This window comes from Rhinoderma darwinii, chromosome 9, assembly GCF_050947455.1.
Source record: "Rhinoderma darwinii isolate aRhiDar2 chromosome 9, aRhiDar2.hap1, whole genome shotgun sequence".
In the NCBI taxonomy this organism is placed as follows: domain Eukaryota; kingdom Metazoa; phylum Chordata; class Amphibia; order Anura; family Rhinodermatidae; genus Rhinoderma; species Rhinoderma darwinii.
In genome coordinates, this window is record NC_134695.1 from 29,037,388 (window position 1) to 29,051,535 (window position 14,148).

General features: G+C 41.6%; 1 protein-coding gene across 1 annotated transcript in view; it reads left to right on the plus strand.

Moving 5' to 3' along the window:
* Positions 1-2,447: 2,447 nt before the first annotated feature.
* The window catches only part of LOC142660305 (chymotrypsin B-like), a 33,190-nt gene continuing 21,489 nt past the window's right edge, over positions 2,448-14,148 (plus strand). The window contains exons 1-5 of the mRNA XM_075836902.1: positions 2,448-2,499; positions 3,122-3,225; positions 3,866-3,945; positions 8,007-8,085; positions 8,240-8,420. Of these exons, the coding sequence (XP_075693017.1) occupies positions 2,448-2,499; positions 3,122-3,225; positions 3,866-3,945; positions 8,007-8,085; positions 8,240-8,420 (496 nt within the window). The remainder of the gene's footprint in view (positions 2,500-3,121; positions 3,226-3,865; positions 3,946-8,006; positions 8,086-8,239; positions 8,421-14,148) is intronic.

The window sequence follows — 14,148 nt, forward strand, 5'->3', positions numbered from 1 at the left end:
GGAGAAATTTCACCCCATGCTTCCAGAAGCCCCTCCCACAAGTTGGATTGGCTTGATGGGCACTTCTTGCGTACCATACGGTCAAGCTGCTCACACAACAGCTCTATGGGGTTGAGATCTGATGACTGTGCTGGCCACTCCATTACAGATAGAATACCAGCTGCCTGCTTCTTCCCTAAATAGTTCTTGCATAATTTGGAGGTGTGCTTTGGGTCATTGTCCTGTTGTAGGATGAAATTGGCTTCAATCAAGCGCTGTCCACAGGGTATGGCATGGCATTGCAAAATGGAGTGATAGCCTTCCTTATTCAAAATCACTTTTACCTTGTACAAATCTCCCACTTTACCAGCAACAAAGCAACCCCAGACCATCACATTACCTCCACCATGCTTGACAGATGGCGTCAGGCACTCTTCCAGCATCTTTTCAGTTGTTATGCGTCTCACAAATGTTCTTCTGTGTGATCCAAACACCTCAAACTTCGATTCGTCTGTCCATAACACTTTTTCCAATCTTCCTCTGTCCAATGTCTGTGTGCTTTTGCCCATATTAATCTTTTCCTTTTATTAGTCAGTCTCAGATATAGCTTTTTCTTTGCCACTCTGCCCTGAAGGCCAGCATCCCGGAGTTGCCTCTTCACTGTAGACGTTGACACTGGCATTTTGTGGGTACTATTTAATGAAGCTGCCAGTTGAGGACCTGTGAGGCGTCTATTTCTCAAACTAGAGACTCTAATGTACTTGTCTTGTTGCTCAGTTGTGCAGCGGGGCCTCCCACTTCTCTTTCTACTCTGGTTAGAGCCTGTGTGTGCTGTCCTCTGAAGGGAGTAGTACACACCGTTGTAGGAAATCTTCCATTTCTTGGCAATTTCTCGCATGGAATAGCCTTCATTTCTAAGAACAAGAATAGACTGTCGAGTTTCACATGAAAGCTCTCTTTTTCTAGCCATTTTGAGAGTTTAATCGAACTCACAAATGTAATGCTCCAGATTCTCAACTAGCTCAATGGAAGGTCAGTATAGCTCCTCTAAACAGCAAAACTGTTTACAGCGGTGCTAACATAATTGCACAAGGGTTTTCAAGTGTTTTCTAATCATCCATTAGCCTTCTAACACAGTTAGCAAACACAATGTACCATTAGAACACTGGAGTGATGGTTGCTGGAAATGGGCCTCTATACACCTATGTAGATATTGCATTAAAAACCAGACTTTTGCAGCTAGAATAGTCATTTAGCACATTAACAATGTATAGGGTGTATTTCTGATTAATTGAATGTTATCTTCATTGAAAAAAACTGTGCTTTTCTTGCAAAAATAAGTAAATTTCTAAGTGACCCTAAACTTTTGAACGGTAGTGTATATATACACACACACACACACACACACACACACACACACACACGAATATAAGAAAAATATATTTCCCATTTTTTACCTAAACTAATGTTAATAAAATGAAAATGTACATAACTGGTGTCGCTGCGTTCGTAAAAGTCTCAATTATTCGAATATAAAGTTTTTTAACCTGCACGGTGAGCAATTTTTGGTCAAATTAGCTCTCAAAATTTTTTTGATTCAAAGGTTGCATGTACACCAAAATGGTACCAATAAAAAGTACAGCTCGCCCTGCAAAAAACAAGCCATCATACCGCTCAAAGGACAAAAGCATCAAAAAGTTATGGCTCTCAGAATGTGGCGAGACAAAGCTAAATTTTTGAACAAAGTTTTGTTTCTTTGCAAAAGTGGTAAAACAGAAAAAAATCTATATGTTTGACGTCACAGTAATTGTATCGACCCGTAGAATATTAGTTAAAGTTAAAGTTAAATGTCATTTTTATCATCTGATGAACTCTGTAAAAACAGAACGCAAAGAACCATGGCGTAATCGCTGTTTTTTTGCCCATTTCACACCGCAGATTTTTTTTCAGTTTCTCAGTACATTACTTAGTACATTAAATGAGGTTTTAAAAAACTCTAACTCCTCCCGTAAAAAACAAACCCTCATACGGCTATGTCGACGGAAAAATAAGAAAATGTATGGCTTTTGAAAGGCGAGGAGGAAAAATTTTAAATGAAAAACTGAAAAATGGCGGCGGAGGGAAAGGGTTAATGTAGTATATAAAACCAAATCTACATCCCACATTGAACTTTACAAGTTGCTACGTGGACATTAGTTTTTGCTATCTTACATGTAAAGCTTCCTTGGAAAAGTAAATTCCAGATAACAGTCTGAGTAAATATTCACTATTTTTGGACTAGCAGATGTCAAATTTAGGAAGGGCCCATAGTAAAATAAAGGTCAGTGCTAGAACATTGAAGTTTAAAATTAGTACTATTTGTTCACCTTGTTTTGTACATTTTAACCAATCATTAGGCATTTTCATATCTTACACCTTGCGTTCCTTTAGTATATAAGTTCTTCACGTGAATATAGAAAGTATTCACTATGGCTTTCCTAACGCTAGTCTCCTGTTTGGCTTTGGCCAGTGCCACTTATGGTAAATTACATTTTTGTCATTCCAATATTGCATGTAATTGGTTGTCTGGATTTTAAAGCTGTTGACAAATCTCAAACCTTAAATATGTTTCTGTATTATATTTACTTAGATGAAGTAATATATAGGATGGTGCTTCATGTAATAAACAACATACATTTATTTGTAAGTCGTTAATAATTATACATTTCTTGCATTATATTTGTATATCAGAAATTACAAAAAGCAAAATATTTTAGTCTGAGTTCACATCTGCATTCGTATTTCTATTTTTCTTATCCGTCATGGGAACAGAAAAACTAAAATAACAGTTCCAGATCCGTCATATGATGACAGACCAACCGTGCCTGACAAAACCCGTTGACTTTATTGTAGTTCATCGGTTTCCATCACGTTGTCCTTCAATTTTGCTGTTAAAAATGTTTCCGCCATTTTCGATGGAATCTGTGATGGAGGCCTCTAACGGAGCCTTCCACACAATTATGAATACAGTCTTACGTGTCTAATTACAGAAGCAAGAAGCTGCTAAAAAGATATTTCTGAGTCAGAAACTTTCTAAAGGCAACTAAATAGACACATTTAAAAATGTTAATTTTTGTAATATCAAAATCCTCACTCTTATCAGGCTGCGGAATTCCCAGTATCTCCCCTGTGGTCAGTGGCTATGCTAGGATAGTCAATGGTGAAGAAGCAGTTCCAGGATCTTGGCCCTGGCAAGTCTCTCTTCAGGTAACAACATATAAGAATAAATCCGAATTGTAAGAATTAAAGTGGCTGTCTTCTTCATTCAGGTACCAGGAGCAGAAATTTATTTTATGTATAACACACTTCTACCACCAACAATATAGCCAACTCCAATAATATAATCACCACATTCATCTAAAGATTTTTGCCCACAGGTACTGTAGTTATAGATCCCTTGAAATGCTAGAATGGATTTGACAGTTATATTTTGCACGGAAGAACAGCTCTATGCATGTTTGTGGAGGCAATCTAAAGAACGGTTTGTCAGATATAATAACACTATAATGTTCTATCTTATTAATGCCACACAGATGGATACAGACAGCAGATGGTCCCTCTGCAAGGACAGTATATAGGGCCCCTTGCTCTCCATTAGCACATCATAGAACACCTCCATTATATCTCTTTAAATAATTGTGAGCTATGAAACTTATCAGTTCAGTCCATTACATACAATCTAATAGACAATAGAAATGCTACTAGCTGCTTTTAAGGTGGCAGTGGGTCCCCTTACCTACAGGGCCCTGTGCAGCTATACAGATTACACATATGGTTTGTCTGCACCTGTACTGCCTTGCGCATTCTGCACTATACCTGCAATATTTCCAATATTATTGCTTTACAGGACAGTACTGGATGGCATTATTGTGGTGGTTCCCTGCTTAACAGCAATTGGGTGGTAACAGCAGCTCATTGCAGTGTTGGGTAAGTATCTTTGTTCACATCAGCCAAAGATAATGTCCCTTTTTTTAAAGTGTTACTGTGTTTATTGTAAAGGTCACAGGTACCACTTTGAGCCATTTAGAGAGGATCAAAACACAGGTCTGATAGAGCACAATATATTAATATTATTTCAATGTATTACGCTCACCTAACTTTACTTGACTTCGTCTAAAGCCGCTTATTATTTTGCTTAGCTTAAAGCAGAGGCGTAGCTAGGTTCTCCAACACCCAGGGCAAAGATTCATTTTGGTGCCCCCCCCCCCCCCCGAACTCCTTTCCCGACATCTCCTTCCACCTCTCCATGTTTGTTTTCTCTAACAATCAATGAGGTGTCATTTTTTTTCCACATTTAGTTTTTATGTAACTTAAAGCCATTTGTACATTTTACAAGCAATTTAGTTCTACATACAACACCAGAACCAAGCTCAATACATATGTACAACACCAGAAGAAAAGCTCAATACATATATACAGTACCAGAACAAAGCTCAGTACATACATACAGCACCAGAACAAAGCTCAATACATATATACAGTACCAGAACAAAGCTCAGTACATATTTACAGCACCAGAACAAAGCTCAGTACATAAATACAACACCAGCACAAATACAGACCCCTGCCGTATAGGCTTGCACTAAATTGTATACAGCTCCCAGCATGGCCCAAACAATGGTAAGGATAAGCTGGGAGATGCTGTTTCACAAAAAAAAATCATACCACCCATCATCTCGCTGCAGATAATACAGTGAATACAGTGCTGATTAGAGGCAGAATAAATATTTATATTAAGTGACTCACAGGTGACGATCTCAGATTCCAGTTGTTCTTTTTCTTCTTTCTTCTCCATCCGGTCCAGATCTCTGTGACGACTTCTCCGCAAGCCCATTTCTGCTCAGATGTCTTCAGCTTCTCACTTTCAAACATTACTGAACCTATAAAAAGATAAAGTTCTCATGGTGCCAGACACTGTGCCCCTAAATATAATAGCATCATACACTGTACCTCTAATTATAATAGCACCATACACTGTACGTCTAATTATAATAGCACCATACACTGTCCCTGATTATAATAGCACCATACACTGCACCTCTAATTATAATAGCACCATACACTTTGTCCCACACACACCGAACCCCCTGTAGATAGTGCCTTACATAGAGCCCCCTGTAGATATTGACCCCCATAGAGCCCCTGTAGATAATGCCCTACATATAGCCCCCTGTATATAGTGCCCCACATATAGCCCCCTCTGAAAATAGTGCCCCACATGTAGCCCCCATGTAGATATGTAGCCCCACATACAGTCCCCTGTAGATAGTGTCCCATATATAGCCACCCCTGTAGACAGTGCCCTACAAATAGCCCCCTCTGTATATAGTGCCCCACATATAGCCCCCTCTGAAAATAGTGCCCCACATACAGCCCGCTGTAGATAGTGTCCCACATATAGCCACCCCTGTAGATAATGCCCACATATAGCCCCCTGTAGATAGTGCTCCACATATAGCCCACCCCTGTATATAGTGTCCAACATATAGCCCACCCCTGCAGATAGAGCCCTACATATACCTCCCCCTGTAAATAGTGCTTCCCATATAGCCCACCCCTGCATTAAATGCCTCACATATAGCTCCCCCTATAGTGCTACATATATAGCCCATCCCTGTACACAGCCCCCCTGTAGATTTAGCCCACCCCTGTATATAGTGTCCAACATATAGTCCACCTCTGTAGATAGTGCCCTGCATATCTCTCCCTTATAAATAGTGCTGCACATACAGCCCACCCCTGTATATAGTGCCTCACATATAGCTCCCCCTATAGTGCTCCACATATAGCCCACCCCTGTATATGGCCCACCCCTGTATATAGTGCCTCAACTATAACTCCCTCTATTGTGCTCCACATATAGCCACCCCTGTATATAGTGCCCCACATATAGTGCCCCCTATAGTGCTCCACATTTAGCCAAACCCTGTATATAGCCTCCATGTATATAGTGCCTCACATATAGATCCCCCTATAGTGCTCCACATACAGCCCACCCCTTTATATAGCCCCCTGTAGATAAAGCTGACCCCTGTAGATAGATCCCCACTGTAGATAATGTTACTCACATTTTTCTTAGGATAAAAAAACTAAACTTTACATACTCACCTTAATCCCGTTCCCACGCCATCCGGTGGCAATGCAGACCTGCTCTCTTCTGAGCAGGTCTGCTGGGTTGAACAACACGTTGTTGAAAGGCACTGATTGAAAGGGCAAGTCATTCTGCCCTGCCAATCTGCACCTTTCATAGACACAAGCGGCGCAAAGACGTCATCAAGCCGCCTGCGTCTACGAAAGCCGCTGATTGGCAGGGCACTGTGACTTTCCCTGTCAATCAGTGCCTTTCATTGATGCAAGTGGCGCAAAGAAGTAATCGTGCCGCTTGAGTCGTTGAAAGGCGTTGAATGGCCAGGCACGGAACGTACCCGGCCACTCATCGCCTATAGTGCAGGAGGGGGTGGTGGTGGCTGGTTTTAGTGGCACCGCAGCCCCCTCAGAGAGGAAGCAGGCCGCCGTCATGGACACTGGCGCCCCCCCACCTTCCCCCTTAGATGCGCCCAGGGTAAATTCCATGCCTCCCCCCGCAGCTATGCCCCTGCTTAAAGACAAATTTTACTGTCAGAATTGTGTCATGGTCACATCATTTAATACAATTTATTTGTGAGAAGGAAAACAGTCAAACATTTAACAATATAACAGATTTAAGACTAGAATATTTATGAATATTTTCTTCCTTACTCATAGTATTTAAGTGGGATGTCCACTAATACATCTTGTGTGAGCCTGTTACAAAGACATGTTAAAAGATTGGGGGTCGAACCTCAATCTTCTAACATGTCTCTGTAACAGGCTCACACAAGATGTATTAGTGGACATCCCACTAATCCTTCTAATTTCAAGGGTGCAGTAGTTTTGTGACAAAGATCTGCTGATGGAAGTTTCTCTTCTTGCTAAGAAGGGATATAGGTCATTTAATGGGGGGCCATAACTCTTTCAAATTCAGAATCAGAAAATATCAGATGTGTTAATATACATTTCCCTAAAATTTGTAATAAGGTTTTATTTTTTAATATGGTAAAAGAATTTGACAAATTGGTCATACAATGGCCCATATTTGCTAATGCTGTTTAATAGTTAGACAGCGTAAACTAAGACCAGGCAGGTACAAATGTTCCAAATTTATCACAGTGGAGCATGATGCCTGATAATTTTGGAGCATCTCGCATGACCTGTTAGCCACTTTTGAGCCAGTTTTAAGCTGAATTTTTGGTGAACATTGGTGTATTTAAGCCACGCCTCTTTAAGCAAACCACGCCCATTTCCAGCTAAGTTATATCTTCCTTTCGGAACACTTTTAAAAAGTGTCTAGTAAGGAAAACAACAAAATTGCGCCAAACTGCAGCAATTTACGCCAAAATCTTGCACGTTTTGTACACTCTCTAGACCCAAGGGTATGTGCACACACAAAATAAAAAATGTCTACAAATATGGAGCTGTTTTCAAGGGAAAACAGCTCCTGATTTTCAGACATTTTTTAAGCCACTCGCGATTTTTGCAGCGTTTTTTTACGGACGTTTTTGGAGTTGTTTTTCCTATAGCGTCAAAGAAAAACTGCTTCAAGAACGTCTCAAGAAGTGACATGCATTGGAAGAGAAGGCCATTTTTCCTATTGAAATCAATGGGCAGATGTTTGGAGGCGTTCTGCTTCCGATTTTTCAGCCGTTTTTCAGGACGCTTACGGCCCGTTAGACACTTTTCCCTTCTGTACACCACCTATTGGGTGTTATACTTTAAATCAGTATTTAGCTCCGCAAATCTGATGTATATCACGAGTAGACAAATCCATGACCTTATTCTAAGTATGCGACCAAACGTGGCAAGCATACTGCAAATCAATGTTCTTTCTGGAGCACGCATTTATACATTTGAAATACAATATCTGCACCAAGAAAATAGGCACACAAAATGTGTTTTGATGTTATCCATAGTGCAACTGATCGTATTGTTCTCGGAGAACATGACAGAAGTTCATCTGCTGAAGCAATCCAATCTCTGGCTGCTGCGACAGTGAGTTTACGCTTTATCATATTATTTTTATAATAGTACTTTTAACCCAGAGAATCATTGTATAATTTTGCTCTAATTTTTTGATCCACAGTAAAATATGTTAACTGATTGTTACAAAACAAAAAAACATGAATTAAGTACATTTTCTCTTAAGGTTTTTACTCACCCAAATTGGAATTCCGACACCATCAATAATGACATTTCCTTGGTAAAACTTGCCACTCCAGCTGTTTTGGGCAGCACTGTATCCCCAGTGTGCTTGGCTAACCCTGGTGAAGTATATGATGATGGCCGCATCTGTGTTACCAGTGGATGGGGAAAGACCAGATGGATTGGTGAGACAAGGGATTTATATTATTGGAATTAGTAATGATTGATAGAAAACACTGTATATATACTGTATATATGTATGTCTGCGTGTATATATATATATATATATATATATATATACATAAAGTGAAGGAAATAAGTATTTGATCCCTTGCTGATTTTGTACGTTTGCCCACTGTCAAATTCATGAACAGTCTAGAATTTTTAGGCTAGGTTAATTTTACCAGTGAGAGATAGATTATATTTAAAAAAAAAAAGAAAATCACATAGTCAAAATTATATATATTTATTTGCATTGTGCACAGAGAAATAAGTATTTGATCCCCTACCAACCATTAAGAGTTCAGCCTCCTCCAGACCAGTTACACGCTCCAAATCAACTTGGTGACTGCATTAAAGACAGGTGTCTTAAATGGTCAGCTGTATAAAAGACTCCTGTCCACAGACTCAATTAATCAGTCTGACTCTAACCTCTACAACATGGGCAAGACCAAAGAGCTTTCTAAGGATGTCAGGGACAAGATCATAGACCTGCACAAGGCTGGAATGGGCTACAAAACCATAAGTAAGACGCTGGGTGAGAAGGAGACAACTGTTGGTGCAATAGTAAGAAAATGGAAGACATACAAAATGACTGTCAATCGACATCAATCTGGGGCTCCATGCAAAATCTCACCTCGTCGGGTATCCTTGATCCTGAGGAAGGTGAGAGCTCAGCCGAAAACTACATGGGGGGAACTTGTTAATGATCGCAAGGCAGCTGGGACCACAGTCACCAAGAAAACCATTGGTAACACATTACGCCGTAATGGATTAAAATCCTGCAGTGCCCGCAAGGTCCCCCTGCTCAAGAAGGCACATGTACAGGCCCGTCTGAAGTTTGCAAATGAACATCTGGATGATTCTGAGAGTGATTGGGAGAAGATGCTGTGGTCAGATGAGACTAAAATTTAGCTCTTTGGCATTAACTCAACTCGCCGTGTTTGGAGGAAGAGAAATGCTACCTATGACCCAAAGAACACTGTCCCCACTATCAAGCATGGAGGTGGAAACATTATGTTTTGGGGGTGTTTCTCTGCTAAGGGCACAGGACTGCTTCACCGCATCAATGGGAGAATGGATGGAGCCATGTACCATCAAATCCTGAGTGACAACCTCCTTCCCTCCACCAGGACATTAAAAATGGCTCGTGGCTGGGTCTTCCAGCATGACAATGACCTGAAACATACAGCCAAGGCAACAAAGGAGTGGCTCAAAAAGAAGCACATTAAGGTCATGGAGTGGCCTAGCCAGTCTCCAGACCTTAATCCCATCGAAAACTTATGGAGGGAGCTGAAGATCCAAGTTGCCAAGCAACAGCCTCGAAATCTTAATGATTTACAGATGATCTGCAAAGAGGAGTGGGCCAAAATTCCATCTAACATGTGTGCAAACCTCATCATCAACTACAAAAAACGTCTGACTGCTGTGCTTGCCAACAAGGGTTTTGCCACCAAGTATTAAGTCTTGTTTGGCAACGGGATCAAATACTTATTTCTCTGTGCACAATGCAAATAAATATATATAATTTTGACTATGTGATTTTCATTATTTTTTTTTAAATATATAATCTATTTCTCACTGGTAAAATTAACCTAGCCTAAAAATTCTAGACTGTTCATGACTTTGACAGTGGGCAAACTTACAAATTCAGCAAGGGATCAAATACTTATTTCCTTCACTGTACATACACACAGTATTTTTTAGGGACCAATTCAGTTCTGATGTGGCTTTAAAGTGGCTATATGTTAACTGCTTAAATTAATTCTATTTTAAGAACTGCACCCCTCAAAGTATTCAAAACAGTTTTGGAAGTTTCTTAAACCTTTAGGCGTTTCACAGTAATTTAAAGAGGACCTGTCACTAGATCATATAAATTGTACTGGTTAACTGACCTGAATAGCACTGTCTTCCTAATTCCAGCGCTGTTTTTTTTTTATTCAGAGATATGGCCCACTGTTGGCTCCCACTATGCTAATTTGCTTTAGTTAGCCATCAGGCCGTGGACTACTCTCAAGCTGCCTCACGCTGATTGGTCAGTATCAGAGGCAGGGTAGCTAGCTTCTCAAAGTTGGCTCACTACAGCAAATTAGCATATAGGGAGCCAAAACACCAGTGTGCCGTATCTCTAGAATGCTAAAATACTGTAGTATACTTTTTTTTTGCAGACATTGAATTTTAATCCTTTATTTCTATAACACATCATGTGTTAACAGAGAAATGCAACTAAATATGTATTACCCTGATCCTACAGTTTTTAAAAAAATCCGATATGTAGCCCTAGTGTGCTACTTAACTGAAACGTAGGCCGCAGAATGTAGGAGCATCTTGTGAATATTAGGATGTTTTCCAGGCACCACTATTGGTTTGCAGGGGCCTTGAGTTGCCAAAACAAATTAAACACCCCCAAAAAGACCCAATTTTGGAAACTACACCCCAAGGAACTCATCTATTGGTGCAGTGAGCATTTTAACCTCCCAGGTATTTCATAGATTTTATTAGAATTGGTCCGTAAAAATGCAAAAGTTAACGTTTTCCCAATAAGATGTAGTTTTAGCACAAAATTTTCATTTCCACAAGGAATAAAGGAGAAACAGGACCCCGACATTTGTAAAGCAATTCCTCCCATTTTCCAAAACACCCCATATATAGCCATAAACTGCTGTTTGGGCACACAGTAGAGATCAGAACGCAAGAAGCGCCATTTGACATTTGGAACGCAGATTTTGCTGCATTGGTTTCTGGTCGCAATGTCAAATTTACAGAGCCCCATGAGGTACCGGTACAGTAAAAACCCCTGGGAAGTGACACCATTTGGGAAGCTACATCGTTTTTTTTACTAAATTTATTAGAATTGGGCAGTGAAAATTAGAAATGACATTTTTTTTAAATTAGATATAGTTTGAGCTAGAAAAAAATTAATTTCCATAAGGAATAAAAAAGAAATAGCACTTGTAAAGCAATTTCTCCCGAGTAAGGCAATAACTCACATGTGGTCAAAAAAACTGCTCTTTGAGCACACGGCAGTGCTCAGAAGAAAAGGAGTAGAGATGAGCGAACCGGGACAACCGAACCCGGTTTCGGTCCGAACTTCCGGTAAAGTTCGGTTCGCAGCGAATCCGAACTTCACCGGGTTCGGCCGAACCCGTTTTGACCGAACCCGGTCAAAAACATTATACAAATCGGCAGCCACTTATCTCTATCAATCACTGATAGAGAAAAGAGGCTGCTGATTAAAAATAAAATAAAAAGCATTTCATACGTACCCGGTCGTTGTCTTAGTGACGAGTCCCTCTTCTTCCTCCAGTCCGACCTTTTCTGACGCGGCAGCCTGTGATTGGCTGCAGAGGCCTCTGCAGCCTGTGATTGGCTGCAGAGGCCGCGGCAGCCTGTGATTGGCTGCAGCGCTCACATGGGCTGCATCGTCATCAAGGAATGTCGGGCCGGATGTCGAGAGGGACGCGTCACCAAGGCAACGGCCAGGAGACCGGACTGGAGGAAGCAGAAAGTTCTCGGTAAGTATGAACGTCTTTTTTTTTACAGGTACTGTGATCGGTAGTCACTGTCCAGGGTACTGAAACAGTTACTGCCGATCAGTTAACTCTTTCAACACCCTGGACAGTGACTATTTAGGGTATGTGCACACACACTAATTACGTCCGTAAATGACGGACGTATTTCGGCCGCAAGTACCGGACCGAACACAGTGCAGGGAGCCGGGCTCCTAGCATCATAGTTATGTACGATGCTAGGAGTCCCTGCCTCTCTGCAGGACAACTGTCCCGTACTGTAATCATGTTTTCAGTACGGGACAGTAGTTCCACGGAGAGGCAGGGACTCCTAGCATCGTACATAAATATGATGCTAGGAGCCCGGCTCCCTGCAGGGTGTTCGGTCCGGTACTTGCGGCCGAAATACGTCCGTCCATTACGGACGTAATTAGTGTGTGTGCACATACCCTTACTGACGTCGCCTAGCAACGCTGCCGTAATGACGGGTGCACACATGTAGCCACCCGTCATTACGGGGCCTCATGCACACGACCATAAAAACACCCGTTATCACGGGTCGTAATTACGACCCGAAATAGCGGGCCCATAGACTTCTGTTAGCCACGGGTACCTTCCCGTTTTCTCACGGGAAGGTGCCCGTGCCGTTAAAAAGATAGAACATGTTCTATTTTTTTATTTTACGGGCCGTGCTCGTAATTACGACTCGTAACTACGAGCACGGCCGGCCGGCCACGGGCAGCCGGCCGCTTTTGCGAACCGTGCTGTCATTATAATTATAGCAGCACGGCCCGAAAAATAGAACATGTTCTATTTTTTTAACGGCACGGGCACCTTCCCGTGAGAATACGGAAAGGTACCCGTGGGTAACAGAAGTCTATGAGCCCGTTATTGCGGGTCGTAATTACGACCCGCAATAACGGGTATTTTTACGGTCGTGTGCATGATGGGAGCACGGCTCGGAAAAACGAACGGCTGCCCGTGCTCATCTCCTGAAATAATCTGTGCTGCCTTAAACTCTGTGGACAGGTCAGGATCCTGTTTCTTTTAAATGCTGCTAGGGAACCCGCTCGATCCACTATATAAGGCTACGCTACAGTGCAGCATTTAAAAGAAACAGGATCCTGACCTGTCCACAGAATTTAAGGCAGCACAGAGTATTTCAGGAGATGAGCGTGCAGATTCAGTGCTGCTGTGAACTCTGCTCTTACCATTACGTAGCTCTCAGTCTGTTATCTCTCCTCCACTCCTGTCCTCAAGAACACCTTCACATGATTGGCAAGTCACCACGTAATGGTAAGAGCAGAGTTCACAGCAGCACAGAGTATTTCAGGAGATGAGCGTGCAGATCTTGTGCGTGGTGGTGACTTGCCAATCATGTGAACGTGTTATAGAGGACAGGAGTGGAGGAGATGTAACAGACTGAGCTACGTAATGGTAAGAACAGAGTTCACAGCAGCACAGAGTATTTCAGGAGAGGAGCGTGCAGATTCAGTGCTGCTGTGAACTCTGCTCTTACCATTACGTAGCTCAGTCTGTTACCTCTCCTCCACTCCTGTCCTCAATAACACCTTCACATGATTGGCAAGTCACCACCCCGCACAAGATCCGCACGCTCATCTCCTGAAATACTCTTTGCTGCTGTGAACTCTGCTCTTACCATTACGTGGTGACTTGCCAATCATGTGAAGGTGTTCTGGAGGACAGGAGTGGAAGAGAGGTAACAGACTGAGAGCTACGTAATGGTAAGAGCAGAGTTCGCAGCAGCACTGAATCTGAACGCTCATCTCCTGAAATACTCTGTGCTGCCTTAAACTATATGGACAGGTCAGGATCCTGTTTCTTTTAAATGCTGCACTGTAGCGCAGCCTTATATAGTGGATCGAGCGGGTTCCCCAGCAGCATTTAAAAGAAACCGTGTTTGTGTATGTGTGTGTTTGGGTATGTGACTTTGTCTGTTTTTGTTTTTATATGTGTGTTTGTGTATATGTGTGTGTATATATGGGTGTGTTTGTGTATATGTGTTTTGTGTATATGTTTGTGTATATATGGGTGTATTTGTGTATATGTTTGTGTGTAGATGTTTGTGTGTGTTTTTGTATATGTGTATATGTGTGTATATGGGTGTGTGTTTGTGTGTATATATGGGTGTGTTTGTGTATATGTGTTTGTGTATATGTGTGTT